The sequence below is a fragment of the Aethalodelphis obliquidens genome, unplaced genomic scaffold (genome assembly GCF_003676395.1).
Source record: "Aethalodelphis obliquidens isolate GAN/ISIS:26980383/991018 unplaced genomic scaffold, ASM367639v1 scaffold43, whole genome shotgun sequence".
Classification (NCBI taxonomy): Eukaryota; Metazoa; Chordata; class Mammalia; order Artiodactyla; family Delphinidae; genus Aethalodelphis; species Aethalodelphis obliquidens.
The window spans coordinates 3,630,493-3,653,446 of record NW_020837987.1 but is presented as its reverse complement, the minus strand read 5'-3'; the positions used below and the strand labels follow the sequence as shown (position 1 = coordinate 3,653,446).

At 45.1% G+C, this 22,954-nt stretch overlaps 1 protein-coding gene across 4 annotated transcripts in view; it reads right to left on the bottom strand.

Annotated features, from left to right (window-relative positions):
* The window catches only part of GPATCH1 (G-patch domain containing 1), a 43,668-nt gene extending 21,175 nt beyond the window's left edge, over positions 1 to 22,493 (bottom strand). Inside the window, exons 1-11 of one of the 4 annotated variants that reach the window (XM_027079338.1) lie at positions 22,475 to 22,493; positions 16,964 to 17,098; positions 14,548 to 14,633; positions 12,207 to 12,367; positions 11,511 to 11,608; positions 10,926 to 10,984; positions 9,938 to 10,180; positions 8,718 to 8,865; positions 5,374 to 5,453; positions 2,578 to 2,782; positions 364 to 660 (exon numbers count right to left, since the gene is read on the bottom strand). In XM_027079338.1, coding sequence (XP_026935139.1) covers positions 364 to 660; positions 2,578 to 2,782; positions 5,374 to 5,453; positions 8,718 to 8,865; positions 9,938 to 10,180; positions 10,926 to 10,984; positions 11,511 to 11,608; positions 12,207 to 12,367; positions 14,548 to 14,559 — 1,303 coding nt within the window. In that variant the 5' untranslated portion in view covers positions 14,560 to 14,633; positions 16,964 to 17,098; positions 22,475 to 22,493. Of the gene's footprint in view, positions 1 to 363; positions 661 to 2,577; positions 2,783 to 5,373; positions 5,454 to 8,717; positions 8,866 to 9,937; positions 10,181 to 10,925; positions 10,985 to 11,510; positions 11,609 to 12,206; positions 12,368 to 14,513; positions 14,634 to 16,963; positions 17,099 to 22,280; positions 22,431 to 22,474 lie in introns of those variants that run through there. The other 3 variants (XM_027079336.1, XM_027079335.1, XM_027079337.1) reach the window with 3 other exon arrangements.
* Positions 22,494 to 22,954: the final 461 nt, after the last annotated feature.

Sequence of the window (22,954 nt, the reverse complement as noted above, 5' to 3'; positions counted from 1 at the left end):
GATGGTTAGGATCTTAAGATAGAGTGGGAAATGACCTTGTTCTCGTGGCAGGAAATGCAACCCTTACACAGAAGTCAAGCATTTGCAAACAGTAAATGGTCTGTAATTTAGCATTAGCCACTGCCAAGGCACACTCTCTACTTAAACTGCTATCTTTGGGACCCGAGATACAGAGAAACACAGACTGATTGTTCTTGCTTTCTCAAGTCAAGAGCCAGGGCCTGAAATCTTTACAGCGTTCACAGCAGGGCAAAGTAAAACACTGCCAGAGCAGGATACCTCAATTCTGAATCTGGGCCTAGGGTCAGAACAGTAAGAACACTACCCCTGGCGACATGTGGGAGGCCCAGGCCTAGCACCCACCTTTCTGACCCTGTTTCACATTTACTAAAAACTCTTCATATCGTTTTTGCTTTTCTGGATCTTTTGCGAAAGGTTTGAAGTTGCTGGCTCTTACGGGGGCTGTGCCACCACTCAATGCCACGTGCCAAGAGCAGTGTCCGACGTCTGGAGAGGAGGGCTGGGGTCTGCTGCTAGAGGCATTCTGGGCCAGACTCCTGGCCTTGAGTTGAGCTGCTTTAAGGTCAGTTGCCTGCTTCATTTCTTTGAGTCTCTCTTTATCTTTTTCGGACAGAAATTCTAACACTGAAGTAGGTGCCCCTAAAAAAGAAACAATAGCAGCAAGAGATGAAAAGTATCATAAAACATCTATACCCACATATCTCTCTACACCCATTTTCAATATCACAAATTTATGTAATTGGAGGGCAGTACTTTACATTTAGTGTTTCATCTGTATTCATACTATCCCTGTGAACTAGACAGTAATAAAATAATGACACACCTGTTTTATAGTTGGCAAAAGTGGAGGTTAGTACTTGGATGTTTATAACGCCAGTGAGTGGTCCTAGAATGAGGAACCTGACACCCCAGACTCTGGACCTCCAGTCTGTGGCAGCCACCATCTCCATGGTCCTGCCCAGCACAAGCCCTGGCTCAGAGCACAGCTACCCATCAAACACTCACGCGCGTCACAAATGCTCACTGAGCGCCCACTGCCAGGCCTGGGGCTGGGAGGGTAACACAGGTGAGGTCTTGCTCTCACTAGTGAGGGAGCTGGACATTAAAGAAACCAAGAAGCAACAGCAGAGGACCACCACGAGAGGAGGACTGTGGGGAGAAAAAAACAGGGCGACCTGTGTGAGAGGGCTGGCCATGGGGGCAGCGGGAGAGCTAACTAGCTTAAATAGTGGGCAGGGAAAGCCTGGAAAGGCCCTCTAAAAGGATAATATCTGAGGTAAGTTCTAAGTAAAAAGAAGAAGCCACGAATTCCCTGGTGGTCCGGTGGTCAGGACTCTGTGCTTTCACTGCCGAGGGCCCAGGTTCAATCCCTGGTCGGGGAACTAAGATCCCACAAGCCACACGGCACAGCCAAAAAAAAAAAAAAAAAAAAAGAGCCAAAATGTGAGAGAGAAGAGAGGCAGAGGAAATATGAAGGCCCCGAGGCGGCATCGTGGTCGGCAGGTTCAGAGGGCAGGAGGGAGGCTCATGAGGCTGGACCACAGCGGGTTCAGGGAAAGTGGTGTAAGCTGTGGCCTGAAAGGTAGGCAGGGTGGGGTCCACAGGGCCCTGTGGGCAGTCTGGACTTCTCCTTAGTGTGAGCAGTACTGGAGCGTTTTAGCGGGGGCAGGTGGGGAGTGATACATTTGGCTGCTGTTAAAGGGAACAGGCTGCAGAGAAAAGGGAAGGGAACTAAGGAGACCAATGAAGGGCTGCTGCAATGATCCAAGTGAGAGAATATGGGCGCTGAGACCAGGGTGGAAGCAGCGGAAACGAAGAGAAGTGGTTGGGGTCCCCTCGCATGTTGAGGGTAGAGCTGAGAGGACTTGCTGAGGGAATGGGTAGGGAGGGGGAGGCAGGGAAAGAAAGGAGCTACGAATTAGGGTTCCCATGCTCTGGGCCAGGCAGTGGGTCACTGGTGGTATCATTTACTGGGAAGGGGAAAGCTGAAGAGCGAGCGACTTTGGGGAAGGAAGCAGGCGACCAAGAGTTCCCTTTTGGTCTGTTGTAGCTGAGGCACCTAGTAGGCTCCCAAACGGCAAGTCCAAGTCCACCTCTCATAGCGGGTCTCTTGGTTCCAGCCCACCAGGGGATTCTCCACGTCTATCCATCCTTTCAGACACACTCATTCCTTTCAGGCTTTCAGGAAAAGAGCAACAGTACCCCTTTCCCCTGAGAAGAAAACAATACGTTCCCAGGCTGTGCAGAAAAAGTGAAGGTACACATGGCCCTAGTCTTTGCTTCATTCTTGGGACAATTATCAAAAGTCTGAAAACTGCTGCACTTAAGACTGGGTTTATAATTTTAATGACACAACTCAAACTGATGGTGGGAAAACAACAAGTAAAGGATGTGTACGCTGTTAACTACGCCGTTCACAATAAACAATTTTATTCCCACAGTTTGGGAATACAAAATTATGTAAAAAATTTCAGTGGGAAAATGACTTTCCATTTTGATTTGGGTAACTCAGATTATTAGAAATGTAATGATTTTAATCTTCTCTGTGGTACGTACCTTGAATAGGTGTTTCTCCTAGCAACTCTCCCCGCTTGGAGGCATTCAGTTGGTGCCTACTATGTGTCCCTGGGTCATGTGTTGGCTTTCCAGCTGACTCTGATAATACCTGAAGTACGTGGGAGTTCTCTGAGTTTGCAGCCACCACAGGTCTGAAATAATGCACTGGTCGATAGTCTCTTGGCAGTTCGGGTGGTGGATAAATCTTACAAAAACAAAACAAAACAAAACTCAGAACATACAGGCTGCAGGGGGATCATGTTTCATTTAACCAAGAAAACTCATTACCTCTGAGCGTGGTTAACCCCACCCTTTCCCAGGCTAGCACCTGGCGGGGAGGCAGCACTGGGAACAGCCTGCCCAGGTGCCCCGCCAACATCCGTACTGGATCTGGAGGGTCCCCAGAACCACACTGTTCTCGTGGCCATTTTAAGTATCACCCCGACCACTCTACTCAGAGATACTAACACGCATGTTCTATATGAGAACAATAACTATAGTTACTACTACTGGCCCATGTGTAAAACTGGCCCATTGTGAATCAGAAAATTTAGAAAAGTATGATTCACAGCTTAAATAAAAAGAATAACTTTAAATAAGTTACTTTTAAACTCAGAATTCTTGGGACTTCCCTGGTGGTCCAGTGGGTAAGACTCCGTGCTCCCAATGCAGGGGGCCCGGGTTCGATCCCTGGTCGGGGAACTAGATCCCACATGCATGCCGCAACTAAGAGTTCGCATGTCGCAACTAAGAAGCCTGCATGCCGCAACTAAGACCCGGCACAGCCTTAATTAACTACTTAATTAATTAATTTTTTAAAAAATCACATTAGGTTTAAAAAAACCTTTTTTTTAATATATAAATTCAGAATTCTTTTTCTGGTTATGTTTCAGTTCCAAATTGGAGTTTCTGGCCTTCTTTTTGGTCCAAGGTATTTTTCATTCAAAAGCTGACTGAAGTGAAATTGAAATACATTTGGGAAATTCAGGTATCAATGATGGTAGAACAGATAAGCTAAAAGAAAGTATTAGATATTTTTAAATTATTGCTCTAAATGGTCTCCCTTGCTCTTGGTCTAACAAACACATATTTATGGACCATCCTATCTAATCTGTTTTCTAGATTTTTCAGCGACCTGGAATTCTGAGCTCTGTAACCAGTGAAGCACTGAACACTCTCTGGCTGTGGTTCTCAGCCCCAGACGCACACAGCGCTCACTCAAGAGGTTTAACAATGCTGATGCCTGTGTCCCACACCACAGAAAAGTCAGCTGCAGTTGGAGTTTCCCAAGCTTCCCAGGTGGTTGTAAAGTGCAGCCTGGGGTGAGCGCCTGGTCCAATGAACGTCATGAAAGAGTGCTATTATCATTGTTAGGAAACCTCATTTTTTATCATCTTAGCCTGACCGCCTTCTCTGGAAAACGTTAACTCCCAAGTCAGCCAGCAAACACTCTCGTGTTACCATGACACAAAAAAACCCACAGGAGCATGGCAGATAGGAGGGGTGTATACACATGACTCTTCTTAATATCCGCCATCGGATTCAAAGCATTTCAATCCCTCTGCTAAATCACTGCTCTGTGTTGCCTCTGGATCCAAAGGCTGGGTTTTTAGCCACATATTAGAAAACCTGTCTCTCTGTGAAAGGCTCAGGGAACACAGCCCTGCTCTGAATTGTTCACACCCAAAGCCCTATGCCAGCGAGGAACCTCCAGTGCCCATATCTCCATTTACACGCTCTGCCACGACAGTGGATTTGTCTGTCCGGCACCCTCGATGAGCAGGAGCTACTTGGGGGCCAAGACTTATTTAAACAGTTCTATTTACCCTTGAGTCCTGAGCTGAATGAGTACTTAACCATTTTTATGCTCCCTTTTCATACATGTAAAAAACTCACATTCTCCTTTGACATAATATGACATTTCTGGTAAATAAGAGCGGCTGACTATGTGCCCAACACTGTTCTGAACATATTCTGCTCTCTGTTACAACACATTAACTATCACGACTAAACAAATCAAAGCTGCTGTAATAACGTATATGGTTTCTCAGGCTGCGCTGCTCCTGGCCTCCCTGCTTCTGGAGAACCACAGGCCAAGCCACAGAGCTACTTAACAAATGTTTGCTGAGTTAAAATCAAAAAGCCCATTAAAGTGTGGAACAATCTAAAACAAGGATGCCAAGGAGGCAAACGGCCAGGCACCCCTCCTGAGCTACCAGCACCCATGCTAACCTGTGAGCACGTGACTCTGTTGGGTGTTCAAGAGCCCCGTGGCCAAAGCTGTAAAAACGCTCACAGAAACAGAACTACCTGCAAAGGCATGAGGAGTTCTCCCCAGGACTCGACCCACACGTTCCCAGCTTCCGCTCGGCGCAGGCAAGGAGCCCAGGGAGCCCTGCCCACAGCAGCTAATGGGCTCACGGCGCCCAGGAGGAGCTGGGACCATGGGCTGACATGGCTCTTTGAAATTTTCTTTAAGTTACATTGCCCCTAGGATTAGATCAATTCCCTTCTCCCACCAGCTTCTAATGTAACTCTTCCTTAATGGAAATAACCACTCACTTGAAGTTCGGATTTAAAAGATCGGCAGTTAGATGTTTTGAACACGATGTGGCTACTGACTGACATTTCCAATGCAGAATGTGTCTCCCTGGATAATCACTAGTAACCAGACTGTTGCTTGCTGTTAGCAGAATTTACTTATCTTTTCAATTGTTAATAGAATAACTCAGATTACACAGCAGCAAATACTTTAAGTGCTAAATCATTTAAAAAAAAAAAAAAGAAAAATCTTACTTTCTTAGAAGATAAAGGTTTAGAAGCCAAGGAAAATCCATCCAAAATTTTGCCAACGTAGCGAAGCTCTTTCTCTGATTCTACAAAATGATGTCATTTGATTAATTCCAGAGGCAGAGAAACTTAGAATAAGACAAAAGACCTCAGTTTTTTATCTCCGAGAATATAAACACTACATGTCATAGTTGCAATCAGTAAAAGGGAGGAAAGAATGGCATGTAAAGCCCTCACACCTCTGTTGACTCAGTGACTGGCAGCCCAGACCACACTGCTGATTAGGCTGTCCAGGTAACAATGGCACCTCAACATCGTTATTCAGAAAAAGTATGTAAGGTCCTATGCTAAGGGGCACCAAAGAATATACTCTGTAGAGTAAAAGATCTCAAGAAAAACCATCAAGAGAACAAGTATGGATAAAAATAAAAATAACTTTGGAAGAGTCATTTCTAAAACTAGGTGAAGAACCATGGGGACATGACCTCCCAATTTCTGTAGCAACCATCCAAGTAAGACACAAAAGGCAATACAACCAGGTCAGCCTGTAATCTAACTGTGGGACCAATTAAAAGGTGCTTTTGTCTTTTTCTCAACTGAAATTCTAACAAGAGATAAAAGGTCACTAATTCAGGATATGACTAATGCCCTCTAACTTGCAGCCAGGGATGATCTATTGGTTGTGGAGACAACCCCTTTGATTCTCAAGGATTTTCTGCACATAGAGGTTATGTCGAAAATCCATATGCATGAACTGCATTTTCTGTTGCCAAAAGCCCATGCATGCTACATGACCACCAGCACTTACACAAGCTGGGTGTTGAACCCTGAAGCAGGCACGGCTGCCCGCAGGGCAGGTGGCACTGAGGTTTTCAGCCACTTATAATGCAGCACTGCCCTGTAATAACTACCCTCCCCGCTATCTCATTCTTTGCACTTCAACTGACGTAGAACTTTTGGACCAGCTTCTGGAAGTCCCTAAAATTCTGTAGGGTAATATAGGATTAAATTACATTCTTCGAATTTTGTATTCTTTTAAAACCCAGCAATCTGGGACTTCCCTGGTGGCACAGTGGTTAAGAATCCGCCTGCCAATGCAGGGGACACGGGTTTGATCCCTGGTCTGGGAGGATCCCACATGCCGCGGAGCAACTAAGCCCGTGTGCCACAACTACTGAAGCCCGCGAGCTCTATGGCCCGCGTGCCACAACTACTGAAGCCCTCACCCCTGTAGCCTGTGCCCTGCAACAAGAGAAACCACTGCAATGGGAAGCCCGCGCACTGCAATGAAGAGTAGCCCCCGCTCACCACAACTAGAGAAAGCCTGCAGGCAGCAACGAAGACCCAGCGCAGCCAAAACTAAATAAATAAATTTATTTAAAAAAAAAAACCCAGCAATTTCACCTTTATGAAGAAATAAACAAATGTCTACAAAGAGAGAGCCATGAGAATACTATAGCCCTACTTATCATGGAAAAAAAAACAAGAACAATTTAAAAATCAGCCGTGGAGACTGACTACGTATAGATTCACTCAGTGAAAAACCGTAAGGTCAAAACTATAGATGTTGTGACCCTAAGGGTAGGAGAGGAAACTGTGGCAGAGAGGCCGTGAGCAGAGGGTGGGGACCTCAGAGGGAGGCACCAACCCAGGCTTGATGCGGGAAGGCTGGGATTAATCAGCCAGGGCAAAGGTGTTATACAAAGGAAAAGCCAAAGATGTGGCTGAGAAGGCAGATTTAAACATGTATATTTATTATAGGTTAGTAATTATTATAAATTAATAATTCTATTAATGTTAGTAATATAGTATGTGTGTTAGTATGTTGATATAGTTAGTGTAATAACTAATACGTTAATATAATCTATAATATTAATATAACATTAATTTAATATTATATATCTTCTTTTAAGTTATAAAAACAATACATAGTCTTAGCAGAAAAATCTGAAAATATAGGTGAGCAAAAGGAAGAAAATAAAAGTAGCCTAGTTCCCACCAAGAGGTAACATCTACTAACGTCTGGGTGCACACCCGCCCAGCACCTCGTGTAAAACCCTGGATTCTTTTCGTGGAGATGGTGACAGAGGCCGCTCACACTTGCAGAGTGCTTGCTGTGTGCCAGGCACGTTCTAAGCCCTTTACACACATTAAATTTCCATGGGATAGGTAAGCCATTGCCGTGCCCATTGCCCAGGCAAGGACGCTGAGGCATAGAGAGGTTGAAGAGCCTGCCTAAAGTCACAGCTGATAAATGGGGAGAGCCAGGATGGGAGCCCAGGGAATCTCTCTTCACAGTCTGTGCTCACAGCCATTAAGCAAACTAAAGACTGTTTCTCACCCTCTCTTTTCTCTTCTAGAAATGTAAAATTGGCACCATTTTAGGGAGTGATGCTTAGATTATTTAGATGTATTTTATAAGAGTTAGATCAAACTTGATCTGACTACAGCTAAAAACATCTAAATAGATTTTATCTGAACTCTCACCTCCTTACTTTAAGTGGTTGTTACAGTAGGCGCCACTTATTCAGTCTTTGAGGCAGGTACTATGCCAAACCTGCGATGCCATTTAATCTTCACAAGGACCCCCGGAGTGGATTTTATCCTCACTTTACAAATGACACCCAGAGAGGCTACAAGCCTTGCCCATGGTCATGAAGCTGGGTAGTAGAGAGCTGGGATTCGAATCTGGGTCTGATTGAGAGCTAAGATTCAAATCCAGGTCTGAATGAATCAAAATCACATGCCATTAATACCTACTGACTCCTTCTTATATCTTTTCTGGAAAGAAAAACTGAAATCCTACTTAGAACCACAGAATCTGAATCACTATAAGACTCTGACTTGAAATTCCAGGTGTGTCAAGAGATGTTCATCTCCTAGCTCAACAAGAGCCCCTTAGGAACCAGATAAGTTTAAGTGATGAGATGAGCTGGGCACCAATCTCCATTTTGCAGCAGGCTCTCTGTGTACCTACCACCTGGTCCCCATGCCTGACCGCCTGACCTGCTGCCTCAGTTGACCTCCTTTGGCTACCTGCCCAGTTCCTTGAGCTGGGAGTGCGTCCCTCTGACGCACTGTCAGCTCTGACCTGCAACACGAGCAAGCACGTGTCCACACACTTGCTCCTTCCCTGATTCCAGGCCCCTCCCTCCTCCCCACTTGACTGTCTTGACAGTTGGCTTTGGCCTTGAACTGGTCTAAATCCCACTTCTGTCTTACTTCCCACAACAGGACTCTCTTATCCCCACTTGTTCCTCGCTCTGCATCTTTGACCAACAACTCCCTGCTCCACGGAGGCTAATGTCCCAACACTTGGTCTACCATCGGTTGCGGGTCCATGGAATTACCTTTCTGATTTTTATATTGCCTGGGTGCTGTCCAGCCATAGAGTCCATCTCCAGGCTCCTCATCCTTCAAAATTGTATCATACTTGGATAGAGTTTCCGTGGCATAGATATCATCGTCTTCCTCTTCCAGGGCACCTACACCAAAAGCCTTCAAAAGCAAGATTTCACACTGAGCCATTATAGGTGTTAGCATATGCCTGCCTGCACTGAAGGATAAGGCTACTATAAGGATGTGACTGATCAGACCACATTAGCACTTCAAGATCACCAAGAGAGAAGCGAATGGGAGCCCCAGATTAACACAAGTATCCAAGCCTTTTGGAAAACAATGACCAGAAGTGAATGTCATGCCTCCAGCACTGCAGCTGTCCTCCAGACTCAGCAGCAGCGACGGGTCTGGGTCTTAGTGCAGGAAGAGGAGTGGAGAAGACACCCAAGCAGCAGTGCAGGGGGAGAAATGGGGCCTCCAAAAGGAGAAAGGCAGAATGTTCATCTACTGAACAACATGGTCTGGTGCCAACGCTGGTGACCAGGGTCTGAAGACCGCCGCTACTCTAACGGCTGCTAGAAGAACTCCTAATCTTTGTGGGAAATGGCGAAGAACAAATATCACTTTTTGTTAAAAGGATTGGAAAAAAAACATGTGAAGGAAAGAAAAGGTACAAATGAAATGACAAAGTAACCATCCTCTGAACTTATTTTAGGAAAGAGACTCTGAATCAATTTGAGAAGACAGGCAATCAGGAAAAGCTCTCCATCTCCGCAAAGGTAAAAAGCAAGTCTTTTTACCAAGGCCCCTTGGTAAAAAGTGAAACTTACACTCAGGTTCCTGACTTAGGGCTTGCAGCACTAGGAAAGAGTCGGAGAGGCAGTACAACTTGGACCTGAACTTGGAAAGGCAGATTGTAATTCAACTATTAACTAAATCAAAGAGGTGAGTGTGGTTTTCTGCTCAGCCCCACAGGGGTGTGGGAAAGCAGTCCTCACTCCTCACACACAAACTCCCCCGGGCACATTAGGTCACAGGGTCTCAGGAACACATATTCAAATTAGGACGGTGTGCTTTACATGTCTTCGGACAAGCTCCTAAGGACAATACAACCACTTTAAGGTCTTCATTTAGTCAATGAATAATGAGTGCTTACTATGGGGCTAATATAATACAGCAAGAATTCTCATTTGTCAATGGTTCCCTGTTTATAGAACAGAAACACTTTTACCTGGCCCGAAATTCCCAATTTTCTTCCTTTATTCACTCCAACATCTCCAAGAAGATTGTTGGCACCTTCGGGTCCACCACTAAAGAGACTAACGTGTTCTCTTGAAGTTCCAAACAGTGCCTGGTGGGGATCCAGGCCCTTGTAAGCCAGTCCATGTACATTATCTTTAGGTGTGAAATCCACAGGTGTGACATCTTTGGGTGCAAAGGTCACATTTTCTGGCAAGTAGTCATCATCTTCATCCTATTTTCAGTGTTTCAAAATGGAATGAAGGTGAGTCACTGCCTGGTGTAAAGCCTGTAAAATACTATTTTCAAATGCAATGATTAATTCCAAACAGAACAATTATCATAGTTTCGTTTCCACCATTACAAATGACGAAATCAAGTCCCTGAACAAATGATACTAACACGAACAACTCCATTTTTTTTAACCTTTTTTTAATTGAAGTATAGTTGATTTACAATGTTGTGTTAATTTCAGGTGCACAGCAAAATGATTCAGTTTTATATATATATATATATATACACATATATATATATATATATATATATATTCTTTTTCAGATTCTTTTCCATTATAGGTTATTTCAAGATATTGAATATAGTTCCCTGTGCTATACAGTAGGTCCTTGTTGTTTACGTATTTTATATATGGTCGTATGTATATGTTAATCTCAAAGTCCCAATTTATCTCTCCCCCTTGGCCCCCACTGCTATCCCCTTTGCTAACCGTAAGTTTGTTTTCTAGTTTGTGAGCCTATTTCTGACAAACAACTCCATATTAAGAATCTGAACAGACTTGGGACATCTATGGGGCTGGCATGTTGCTAAACACACTATCTGACATAATGAGGACATTTTTAGGGTATGGGTATTTCCCCATAATGTGATGACTGATTTCTAAAATTTTCCGAACCTAAATTTCACGCTCATAAAGTAACAGGTGCTACTGGGCCAAACGGAAGGTCAATCATCCCAAACGATACCTCAGATCCTTCAGAGCCTCCAGGGGGTAACGCACAGCCATAGATTTTTACTCCAGGATCTATAAAAGAGATTTCAAATGCGTTAGTCAGAGGTGACTAAAATTATAGAAACCTGATTCGCTGACACTCTTCAGCGGTAGACGGCTGAGCCTGTAAAAGACGCTACAGCTTTAGGGTCGGACGCTGACCACTCAGGGACTGTCTTCCACCAGCCCCTGCCCCACCTGCACTCTGGCAACGATGCACATGGTGAGTGACCACTACTGCCCAGAACCACCGAGAACCCGAAAGAAAGTACTGCTGCCTCCAAGAGTTCACAGTCTGGCTGGGGAGACCAAGCAACAGGAACAACAGAAAATAATCATGTTAAGCTATAACACAGTTTTGGCAAAAGTAGGAAACAAGAACTTTCATATGCTGCTGGTGGGAAGGTAAACTAGTACAATCCTTCCAGAAAGTTATTGTAAATTACACACAAAAAAACCTTAAAATACGTGCACACCGCTTGACCCAGCAGTCTTACTTCTAGAAACACGTAGTCATCAAAAAGTCTGCTGTAGAGTTAATGACAATCAGTACACGTACCAGATTTCTGTCGGCGTGGTCTTCTCTTTACTCGAGGACCAATTCCTTGTCCTTCTTTCCAACCCATTTTTCTTAGCAATTCAAAACCAACAGATAACCTAGGATATCAAGGCATTGAAAATGAACTTCTTTTTAAAACACTAACGAACAGTAGGAAATAAGCAGCTCATATACCTGTCATGCCTCAGCCCTTTCCCCCCATCCCTATTAGAACTGCATGGCCCTGCTGTTCCCACCACAGCTGACTGGACCTGGGGAAGCTGATCAGATGCCCCCTCTCCCAGGCCTTTGCGATGGGCACACAGATGCCAAGCATGTGGCCTGGGAAACCATGATGGCCTGAGGCTGCCACAACAGGCCACATACCCAGGAGCAGAACAAAGAAGTATGCAGAAAGAGGGCAGAATGAGGAGAGAGCCCTTAAGGCTTGTGAGGCAGGGGGTGGGAGGGAAGTCACCCCAGTTCCTAATAGCTCTCCAGCTGCCATGAGCCCCACTAACACAGCTAGTGCCTGGAGCTCTAGAGCACTCCATGTGGTAACAGCGCAAGGTCCTTTTGGCAAAACCCCCTTTTGTACTCGAGCTAGGCTGAAAGGGCTTCTCCTACTTGCAACCAAACTATCTCTAAGTAAGATCATCACACATATGCAAGGCAGTGATGCCAAGATCAGAAAAGTCAGAATTAAATTCTTCTTACTTTGCTGGTGTTATGAGGTCATCAAGCAAAGTGGCACCAGGAATAGGGGCAGTAGCTGCTGCTAACTGCCTGGCCTTTTCGCGTATTCGATCTTTGGTTTTAGAAGCAAAATCATCTGTGGTAACAATTGCTTTAGGTGCTATCCCAAATTCACTAAGATCCTTAAAAAAAAAAAATTCAAACAGAAATACTTACATTATTTGGAAAGTGATTAAACATGATACATTACACAGCTTTATTACTTAAAAAAAAAAAAAGTTAAAACTATGAAATTGAGTTAGGCATCAGCAGAGCAGCTGATTTACGTCCTGACTTTGGATAAGCTAAGGCCAGTGCCCAAGGACAGGGGCATGACAGTGGCCACTCAGTGAAGCACAACAGGCACTGCCAAGCTAGGAAAACAGGAAGTAAGTGCTCTGTTCTTTGTTCTTCTTGGACAGTACCTCAAAGGTCAGTGTGAAGGCGGAAAAGGTCTTGGAGGCACAGTCAGCAAGCATTCGGGAGCACCTCTGTGCCAGGCTTAGAGTTAAGTACCATCCGCTGCCTGTCCAGCAGCCAGACCCTTCCGCTCTCCCCACGGAGCCCTGATGCTGTCCAGGCACTGGCCTGGCTCTGTGCCACCATGCCCTTCAGGAGTGATGTCCCTCGGGGGGGATGTGTTGGGGCAGGGGAGGGTTAGGGAGTGGGGTTCACATCTTGTCTAAGCCAGTCATTCTGATACCATTTTCCTCACCAGGGACTGCTTTAAGAACGAGCTTGTAGAACAATTCACTGGAGCCTTTGTGAGGGAAAATCCACCAAATGGCTTCTCTGCTCTCAAGGAAAGATTCCAAGAAGAAAGTCCTCCTCCCCACTGGATAATGTCATCCCGGATGTGCCACCTGGAACTACTGTGGCCACCTTGCAACAGTGAGGTGAGGTCGTGGAAGGACAAGCTGACGTGCAGAAGCTACCTGAGAGCCTGGGGCCTTGCTGACATCTGGACTTCTTGTTCCATGAGATATGTTACCTCATAGATTCTGCTAGTCAAACAGGAAGGGGACCACCCCTTGCCACTTACCTGCAGCCTAAAACATGCTCAGGTAAGTATTTTACTTAATCTTTATCACAAATGAACCCATGACTAGGTTTTAAGGTAAGAGAGGCTTAATTTTACCAGAAAATGTAGCCCAGGCTGCAGGCCAGTAGCACCACTTTAGAAACCCCCCACCGTTTACCCCTAAGAAGCGGTGGTCATAGTCACTTTAATGAGGTGCCCAGATACCTGCACAGGGCTTCCTTTCACTCCTTTCTCTAGTCTAGTCACTCACTCCTCCTTAAACTGCAGTGTGCGTAAGAGCCACTGTGACTTAGAGAACGAACTTATGATTACCAAGGGGGAAGGGGAGGGGGAAGGATAGATTGAGAGTTTGGGATTGACGTGTACACACTGCTATATTTAAAAGAGAGATAACCAACAAGGACCTACTGTATAGCACAGGGAACGCTACCTAATATTCTGTAGTAACCTAAATAGGAAAAGAACTTGAAAAAGAATAGATACACATATATGTATAACTGAATCACTTTGTTGTACACCTGAAACTAACACAACACAACATTGTTAATCAACTATACTCCAATATAAAATTTTTAAAAAGTTTTAATTATGCTGGAATATTTTTTTTTTAAAAAGCGTCACCATGGAAGGCTGTGGACCCAGCTTGACAGACACTGCACTTTTGGGGCAGTTGGGGCTTTTTCAAGTAAATTTGCCTGTATATGACCTTCCCCTTACAGTCTTTTTTTTGGCTATGTTGGGTCTTCGTTGCTGTGCGCAGGCTTTCTCTAGTTGTGGTGAACGGGGGCTACTCTTCATTGTAGTATGCGGGCTTCTCATTGCGGTGGCTTCTCTTGTTGCAGAGCATGGGCTCTAGGCGCACGGGCTTCAGTAGTTGTGGCACGTGGGCTCAGCCGTTGTGACTCACACGGGCTCTAGAGCACAGGCGCAGTAGTGGTGGCACACGGACTTAGTTGCTCCGCGGCATGTGGGATCTTCCTGGACCAGGGATCGAACCTGTGTCCCCTGCATTGGCAGGGGGATTCTTAACCACTGCACCACCAGGGAAGTCCCCCCTTACACTCTTGACTTTAGAAACTGGCACCAGCCAGTTAAGGCACTATGCCAATGAACAAGAATCCACTGATGTACGGGGCACTATGGAGTCCAAATACCAAAATGATAGTCTTACGAACAAAGAGGAAATCGTACACTGAACTTTCTGGGGAGAGAGAAGGTGCTACAGCAACCAATCACCCACATCTCACCGGCTAGCTGGCAGCTAAAGTTCTGCACACCCACCTCTTCATCCATAAAATCTTCGGGACCAAAAACAGATTTGTCTGCTCTGTTCTGTCGTGAAGACACAAAGGAAGAGGGTGTCCATCCTTGAAAGAAAAGCATTTAGAACATTACAATCCCAGATGGTATTTTGGTTTATAACTAAATATTAAGTAACACATGCGGACCTGAAACCTCCAATAACTACAAACTCTTAGCTACTTCTCATCTCACTGTTCACATAGACACAATTAGGCCACACAAACTTCTTATTAACCCCCATACGCCCTGTTGTCAGAACTTACTGGATACAGTAAGGTTTCCCCATAAGAATTTGCAACCAAGAGAAATAAAACGATACATTGAAAGTTAAACTGTGAAAGGAACACAAGCAGATCTCAGCAAAAAGATGCAAGGTCACCTTATAAGGCAGGACCACTCTGAGACCACCAGGACAGCAATATACACCAACATACTAACATATCAAAGAAACAGTATGTCAGGGTGCATTAGTCAGCCATGAAAGGATTCAACCTGGCTAGTCTAAGGGCAGGCAATGACCATACTAGGCCCCCAATTCCACCAAATACCTGAGTCCTATAACTAACACCCACAGTAACCAAGCATGTGCTGTGGAGAAAATGCCCCAGAGGTCAAATGTATCTGTAACCCTCTAAGATACACTTTTTTAGTTTTCTCTAAGAGTGGCACACCTCCTTCTGACTTCCAACCAGAGTCTTGGGGAGCTGAGGAGTATGGGGCAGACCTATTCTCAGTAGGTGGGTAGAGCAGCCTTGTAGGCCAACTTGGGAGAAACCCCAGAACAGTGAAGACCAGCTCTTCCAGGCGATACCCTGGCCCAGCACCTTCCTCCACTTTGGATGTCTATGGTCTTTGCCCTGTATCTGCACAGGACCTGAATCTGTCACTCTTAATGGTAAAGAGATATTCCAGTGTGTTAACATATCACAGTCTACTTGTGATGACTAATCATTTGAGCTGGTCTTACTTTTCAATTATAATATACAGCACAGCCATAATTATAACAATCAGCAATGTATTCGTGTACTTCTTTCTTCACAAATTCTACTGTCATTTTTAACATTTTAATAAGTGCGCTACTTTAATAGTGCCTTAGTTACCTTACTTTGCTTTTCTTAATAATAAGGCTGAATATTCCACGTAGCATTTCTATCTCCTCTGGAGTAAACTGTTCAAATACTTTGACCATTTGCTCATTGAACTGATCTTTATACATTCTGGGTACTGAACTTTAACCATCTTATTTACCCTAATTACTTTTCTTACATGCCTTCCCCCACCCCTTTCTTGTATTGTTTTTCATCTTTATTTTACTACCGTCGTTTTTTCTTAGATTTATTTATTATTTTTATTTATTTAGTTAGTTATTTTTGGCTGCGTTGGGTGTTAGTTTCTGCATGCGGGATCTTTCGTTGTGGCGCATGGGCTTCTCTCTAGTTGTGGCGCATGGACTCCAGGACGCGTGGGCTCTGTAGTTGTGGTATGCGGCCTTAGTTGCCCCACGGCATGCGGGATCTTAGCTTCCTGACCAGGGATCGAACCCGCGTCCCCCTGCATTGTAAGGCGGATTCTTTACCACTGGACCACTAGAGAAGTCCCTAATATCATTGTTATGTATGAGTTACTTTTAAAAATATATACGAAAGATCTGGCTCATCTTGCTCTTAATAACTGCTATGTGAGTTAATCAGTCATCTTCATTCGTATTTGATATACATAAGCCATTTTCTTCCACTTTCTGTGTTAAAATGTTTTTTAAAAACACACTTTTTTTTTTTTTTTTTTTTTTTTTTTTGCTGTGCTGCGCAGCATGTGGGATCTTAGTTCCCCAGCCAGGGATTGAACCCGTGCCCCCTGCAGTGGAAGCCTGCCAGGGAATTCCCAACATATATTACTTTAAACAATACAGAATTTATTATACTGCATAATGTGAAAAATTTGACTGACTTTTCTCCAGGTGGAGAACATGTACTGACAAGTGATGCTGTGGAACCCCGTGTTGGGACCCGCAGGGTCCTCAGCCACAAAACAGCTGGGACACCTGCCCTCCTTAGGCCCTGAGTGAATCTGTGTGAGAGCACTGAGTGTGTGGCAAGATACAGCATAAGACAGAAGTCCTTATTATCATTTAATCATTTGGTTATGACGTATCTATTTTTTTTCTTTAAAGTCAAAGAAAACTCCCTCACCTTCAGGTTATAATAAATGAACAACACATAAGCTGTCTCTGGAAACATTGCAAACATTCAAAGAACACAAAAGACTACAGTGTATGTACTAAAATGTTTTTTAAAGTTTTTTTTAAAAGGGAGAGGTGAGGGAGGGGAGCAAAACTCCTACGGTATTTCAATCATCTGCTTTAGCGATATAGTAGCTACAAGTAAGAAAATCCTACCTTCTTTTGAACCAACGGTGTTGAAGTAACCAGCAGAGAAACCTCCACTGAAGGCTCCATGAAATCGTTTATACCTTCCTTTTTCGTCTCTGACAGTCTGATCCTGAAGAGGAATTGGTTTCTTTGGTCTCTCGCCTGAAAAAAAAATAATATTTTGAATGGGACAGAAGGTGATGGTAGGTTAGAGAGGATTTAAGGAAAAGAACATTTCTTTAACATAATGTATTGTTCACTTCTTGTAACTTCAAATATAACAAGTTTAATTAAGTTGCTATTCCTAGACCTTAGTAGCTGATGTAGTTTAGAAAACAATATCTCGTTTATATTAGAAATGTTTTAGCAAAAATGGCCTGCTTTTCCCACTAAATTCCATTATGAAAACTGAATTATTGGGCGAAGCGTTCAGAGATGGAGGTGAAATCTGCTGGCAGTAAAGGAGGCAAGCTGCTGGGGTGGCACATGGTGTGCAGAGGTTTACGGCAAGGGACACACTTCTATATCTCTTCTAGAAATGCACAGCATCCCCGACTCCAGAATTTTTCCATTGGCATTGCCCATTTTCCCCAAATCTTGAGTTTCCTTATTTCTGGGACTCTCCTGATGTCATAATTACTGTTCTTTAAGCTTATTCCTTTACTTACTTGGCTGAAAAGGGCTGGGGTGCTAAATAACACCAGTGAAAAGGAACTTAGAATTTCCTAAAAATTTCCTTAGGTTTCAAGTTTCATGACACAAATTACTGCCTAATTTTATCAGTTCTAATTAAAACTTCTGAATCTATTTAAAACAAAAAGTAACCATCAAGTTATTTTCAAACATTCACTACTGAAAGCAAGTTAGACAGTCGTTAAGCGCTTGGGGTTGAGAGTCATGGCACTCTGGATTTTAAAGCTAAGCCCACCTTTACTAGCACTTTGATCACCTTTACTAGGGACTATGGTCATCTTAGCCTCTCTGTGCCTTGATTCCCTCATCTGTAAAATGGAACATTAATAGTAATATCTATTTCATAGAGTTGTTATGCAAATTGGATCAGATAATGCCTGTAAAGTGCTTAACAAAAGGAGGGACCCTCAATAAACATATTTAAAGTACTAGCTGCTCTTTTTTTAATTTTATTTATGTATTTTTTATTATTTTTTTGGGCTGCGTAGGGTCTTAGTTGCAGCACACGAGGATCATCGTTGCAGCATGTGGGGTCTTTTGTTGAGGCACATAGGCTTCTCTCTAGTTGTGGCATGCGGGTTTTCTCTTCTCTAGTTGTGGCACAGGGCTCCAGGGCACGTGGGCTCTGTAGTTTGCGGCACACGGGCTCTCTCGTTGAGGTGCACAAGCTCAGTAGCTGTGGTGCTCGGGCTTAGTTGTCCCGCGGCATGTGGGATCTTAGTTCCCTGACCAGGGATCGAACCTGCGTTCCCTGAATTGTAAGGCGGATTCTTTACCACTGGGCCACCAGGGAAGTCCCCTAGCTGCTATTGCTGTTATAGTAATAGTAGTACATACAGTAGGTAAGATGTATCCTAAAGCCCATGTATACCTGTTACTTCAATAATTAAGCCAGTTACTACTTCTGGATAGTGCAACAAAAAGTAAAGAAATGTCTAGCCTCATAGTCCTAAATTCTTACTTGTAGCTTTCGGAGGCTTTAGGTCATTTCTAGAATATAACCCACAGCAGGGTAATCAAGAGGGTTCCGAAGACAGGAGATCTGGGTTCAAATCCCTCTACCCTCCTACTTGCTAGCTGTGTGATTATAGGCAAGTTTTTTGATCTCTCTAAGCCTCAGTCTCCACAACTATAAAATTAGGATAATAACCGAAGTCACCTTGTAGGATGGTGCCAAGGATTAAAAACCACCAGAACTGAGCACAGTCCCTGGCCATAGCAAAGCCTGGTTAATATCACTACAATTTCATTTCATTCTAAAGAACTGAATTACAATTCAGGTCCCACAGTCCAAGACTTTCACCATTTCTTAGAAAATACAGTACACATGCTCCTTTACTGCACGTGCACCTGGCATGATTCCTGGCTAAGGTGGAGTTCCTCAACCTCAGCACTATTGACAGTTTGTACTGGACAATTCTTAGTTGTCTTGTACAGTGGTTGGCAGCATCCCTAGCCTGTTACACTAGATGCCAGTAACGCCCCCATCCCGAAAAAGCATGACGACCAAAAATGTCTCCAGACATTGCCAAATGTCCCCTGGGGGGAGGCAAGTTCATCCCTGGTTGAGAACCACTGGGTTAAGGGGAGAGATGACAGGTCCTGCCAATGTGAGGTTCTGTGCTTGCTCTGTTCTGCAGGTACTCCTGAGCTGAAAGGGGAGATAAGATCTGCAGACAACTAGGTAGAACCGGACAGCAGATGACGAGGGCCAAGCAGTGTGGCTGACCAGGTCCCACAGGGCTCCTGAGGAGGAGGCGCCGCCTCTAACCACAGCACAGGAAAACTCCAGGGAGGAAGTGGCATTTTAGCCAGGCCCTATTATAATTATTGTTACTAACAGTATTATCCCATTTATCATACCCTGATAGGAGGCTCTGATTAAGTAAGTGCTCTAAGGTCCACAGCTAATAAGCACAAAGCTGAAATCAGATCTCAACTCTGCCTCCAAGTCAGGGACACAACCCATTCTGTCCTTTACTTGCTCCCCACCAGAAGTTTACTGAGGGCCTTTCCGTGGAAGCAGCCCTGTTCTAGGTGCTGGGTGTGGAAAACTGAATACAACTCCGTCCCTGTTCCCAGGGCACTCCGAGCCCAGCGGAGGAGACCTGCATGTATAGGAACTGTTCTGACAATGTTCAAGGTCCACAACGTCAGTCACCCAGAGGCGTGAGCATTTGACAGCTGCACATAGGGACACAATTCCCCACAGAGGCATTAATTCCATCAGTAAACAGTAAACAGGAGGTGGAAAAGGGGAAGGTCAGATGTTTGAGAAAGTAGTCTAGTCTGACTGGAGGACAGGGAATGCACGGAAGATGGAACCAAAAGGGCAGATAGCGCAGCGGGCCTGGAACACAGTGCTGCAGGGTCTGTGGTACGTCCTGTGGGTGACTGGGAGCCACAGATAGTTTTAAGTGGGAGAGTCACAACATCAAGGAAGAAGAAAATGGTCCTAAATTAATCTGAGTGCAGGATGAGCAGGCGATGAGGAGAACTCTACAGCCAAGTGAATGTATCTAAGGGAAGATTAGATAAGCACTGAGGCACCTTCCTTCCAGGCCAGAGGGCCTATGTGTCTATGAGTCTGTGGGTAACAGATCAGCCCCTCTCTTACCCAATAAAACTTTCTGTCAGGGCCAGCAACTTTAATTAAGTAATGGAGTCCCCCCTCTACCAATGTTTGTCTAACCTGTCACTAGAACTTCAAAGTAGGAGGTAAAAGTGATTATTGGTCTAGTATGTTATATTGTAAAATGTAGTCAGAGTGTGTTTTAACTTCAAAGTGCTTAGGAAACAATGGATTAATCCTCAAAAACTCCTAGTACTGAGAAGTTAAAGGATAATTTTAAGCTGGGGGGGGCTGGAAAAAAAGTCCATTCTACTTCAAGAGCCTGGCTAGACCATTAGGCTTCATCACAGATTTTGTACACCATCAAAACAGGAAGAATTAGAAAAATATAGGTCAAATAGTTGATGACTTACAATATGTCACTTCACAAGGAAACAACTGTGAGACCAGAAATATAGAAATGACACAAACTCCTGCTTGGCAGGGCTGTAATAACCTCCACCCATGCATGTTTAACCCTGTCCTCTTCCTGCATACCTAAATTCTAACCAGTTTTCAAGGGGTCCCATCCTGCCTTCTCAGGTTTCCCTGTTAGCTTGTGTAGGTTATTTCCTCTCTACATCACATACTTTAGCACTTGTGAACCTCATACTTTTGTTCTCAACTAGATTTGAAACCCCTCAAATTAAGAATCTTTGTCAACCAGTTCCTTGAGACTATGGGATGACGTGTTTGCTAATAAAGCTAATGTGAGCTTAGATTGTGGTGAAGAAACACAGTCTAAAATGAAGGCCATACTAATAACGGCCCCAGTCTACCCACACTCTGGTCCCATGCTTGAAGAAAGCTCTGACAAATTAGGGTTGAGGGGACTTTAAGCTTAATTTATTAGAAAACTGAGTGTGGTACAGAGATGTCTTAGAGAAAATGCAAGGAGTGTCTTTAAACACATAAGAAGCTTTCAGGAGACTAGCATTTCTCTGTCTTCTGTAAGCAGACAGTAGGAACAGGGCCAGCATCTGGCAGAAGTTTCTAATGATTAGAACTGTTTGTAGAGCATAAGAGGGTAATCAGTGGCAACGTCTCAGAAGGACAACCAACCTGACACGATGTGGTCAGGGTAGGAAAAAAGGAGAGTCTGCAAATAACTCCTAGCCCACCAACCTTCCTTTGTCTTTCCCACAAGGCTAGCACTGCCATCAGACCTTACTAGCCATCCAATACATACTTTACGAAACAAATCAAGTCATTAAGTGGATCAGACCAGAAACACAGGGGAGAATCTTGCTTCATCTTGCACTCACCCCCACATTCCACCAGCGAGTAGGGTCAGCTCTGCTTTCAAAGCACATCTCAACTCACCACTACTTAACCACCGCCACTATCATCGCCTGGCCTCTTTTTGCTCATCTCCCTGCTTCACTCCTGCCCACCTCCAACCCGCCTACCCTCAAAATCGAGGACAGAATAATCTGAAAAATATACATCCCTCCTTTGCGTAACCCCCTCCCCCATGACTCTTCTACACTTAGTATTAAAGTCCAAACTCCCTGACCATACCAACTAAGACTCAACCCCCGCCTCCCCCTCTGCCATCATCTTCTACCAGCCTCCCCCTGGTGCTGTCTGCTCCACCCACATCAGTCCTGCCTGTCCCTCAATTTGCCAAACTGGCTCCGACTTCAGAGCCTTTGCACTTGCTGTTCGCTTCGCCTGAAATGCTCTCCCCCCAAATCTTCGTACGGTTGCTTCCTTTCTCTGTTTCAAGGCTGAGCTCAAACGTCCTCTCCTAGGAAAAACATTGCCTGACCACCGCTCTTCCCCTATCCCCGCTCTCACACGAGCCTGTTTGTCATCCTTCTTCTTCCCATCCCTCCGGGCCTCCCATCCGTCCCTGCAAAACGTGAGCACCCCGCAAACACAGTGCACGCCTCTCCGGTCGCTGTTCCCAGAGCCCGTAGCAGGCGAGCCTTTCCCCTGGTGCCAGACAAGATCTGGCACAGGGTTGTGCGTTTTTGCCCCGAATCCTGGACCCCCGGCCTGTTTTCCACAGGCCCCGGCGACAAATCTAGCCCGCACCTTCTTCCAGCAGCTCCAGGCCCGTCCCATAGCTGACCAATTCCTCGTCGCTGTCTCTATCCAGCGCCGCCATCCTGCTCCCTTCCGGGCCTCGCCCCCTCGCTACGGAGGCCTCAATAGGCAAAATGCCTTCCGCGCTTTAATCTCCGCGAACCGCAGTGAAGTTCTAAGCGCAGGTGGCGGAAAGTGCTCACCCCGCCCGGCAAACCTCTCTCGGATCTGCGCCGGGTGGTTCTCAAACCCGTCCTGTGGGAGGCGGACCCCGGCAGGAGTTGTCTCGGAGGCTTTGGCTGCCACGACATCCCATCCTAGCTCCACCATGTGCCGGTCAGGAGGAGGCGCCTGGGAGAAGGTGGAAGGCACTCCGCTGTCGAGCTGCGGGGGTGGTTCTCCGCGAAGTCTGCCCACCCCACACCCCTCCCCAACCTGGTCCGTGCCCTTCCCCCACTTCCCCTGCCGGCCGACCCTGCTCCCCTCAGTCCTACCCCTGCCATCTCCGGGAACTTGCCTGTACTCCCAGATAGACACACGCACTCTGTGTATATCACCCTTAGGTTGATAAGTGGAGCCCCCTTCCAGACCTCTGAAAGGATTCAGACAGGGGAACCCTGATGCCCACGGTGACGGTAGCTTGGGACAACACTTGGTCAAGGAAGAAGAGATTAAAAGAAAAG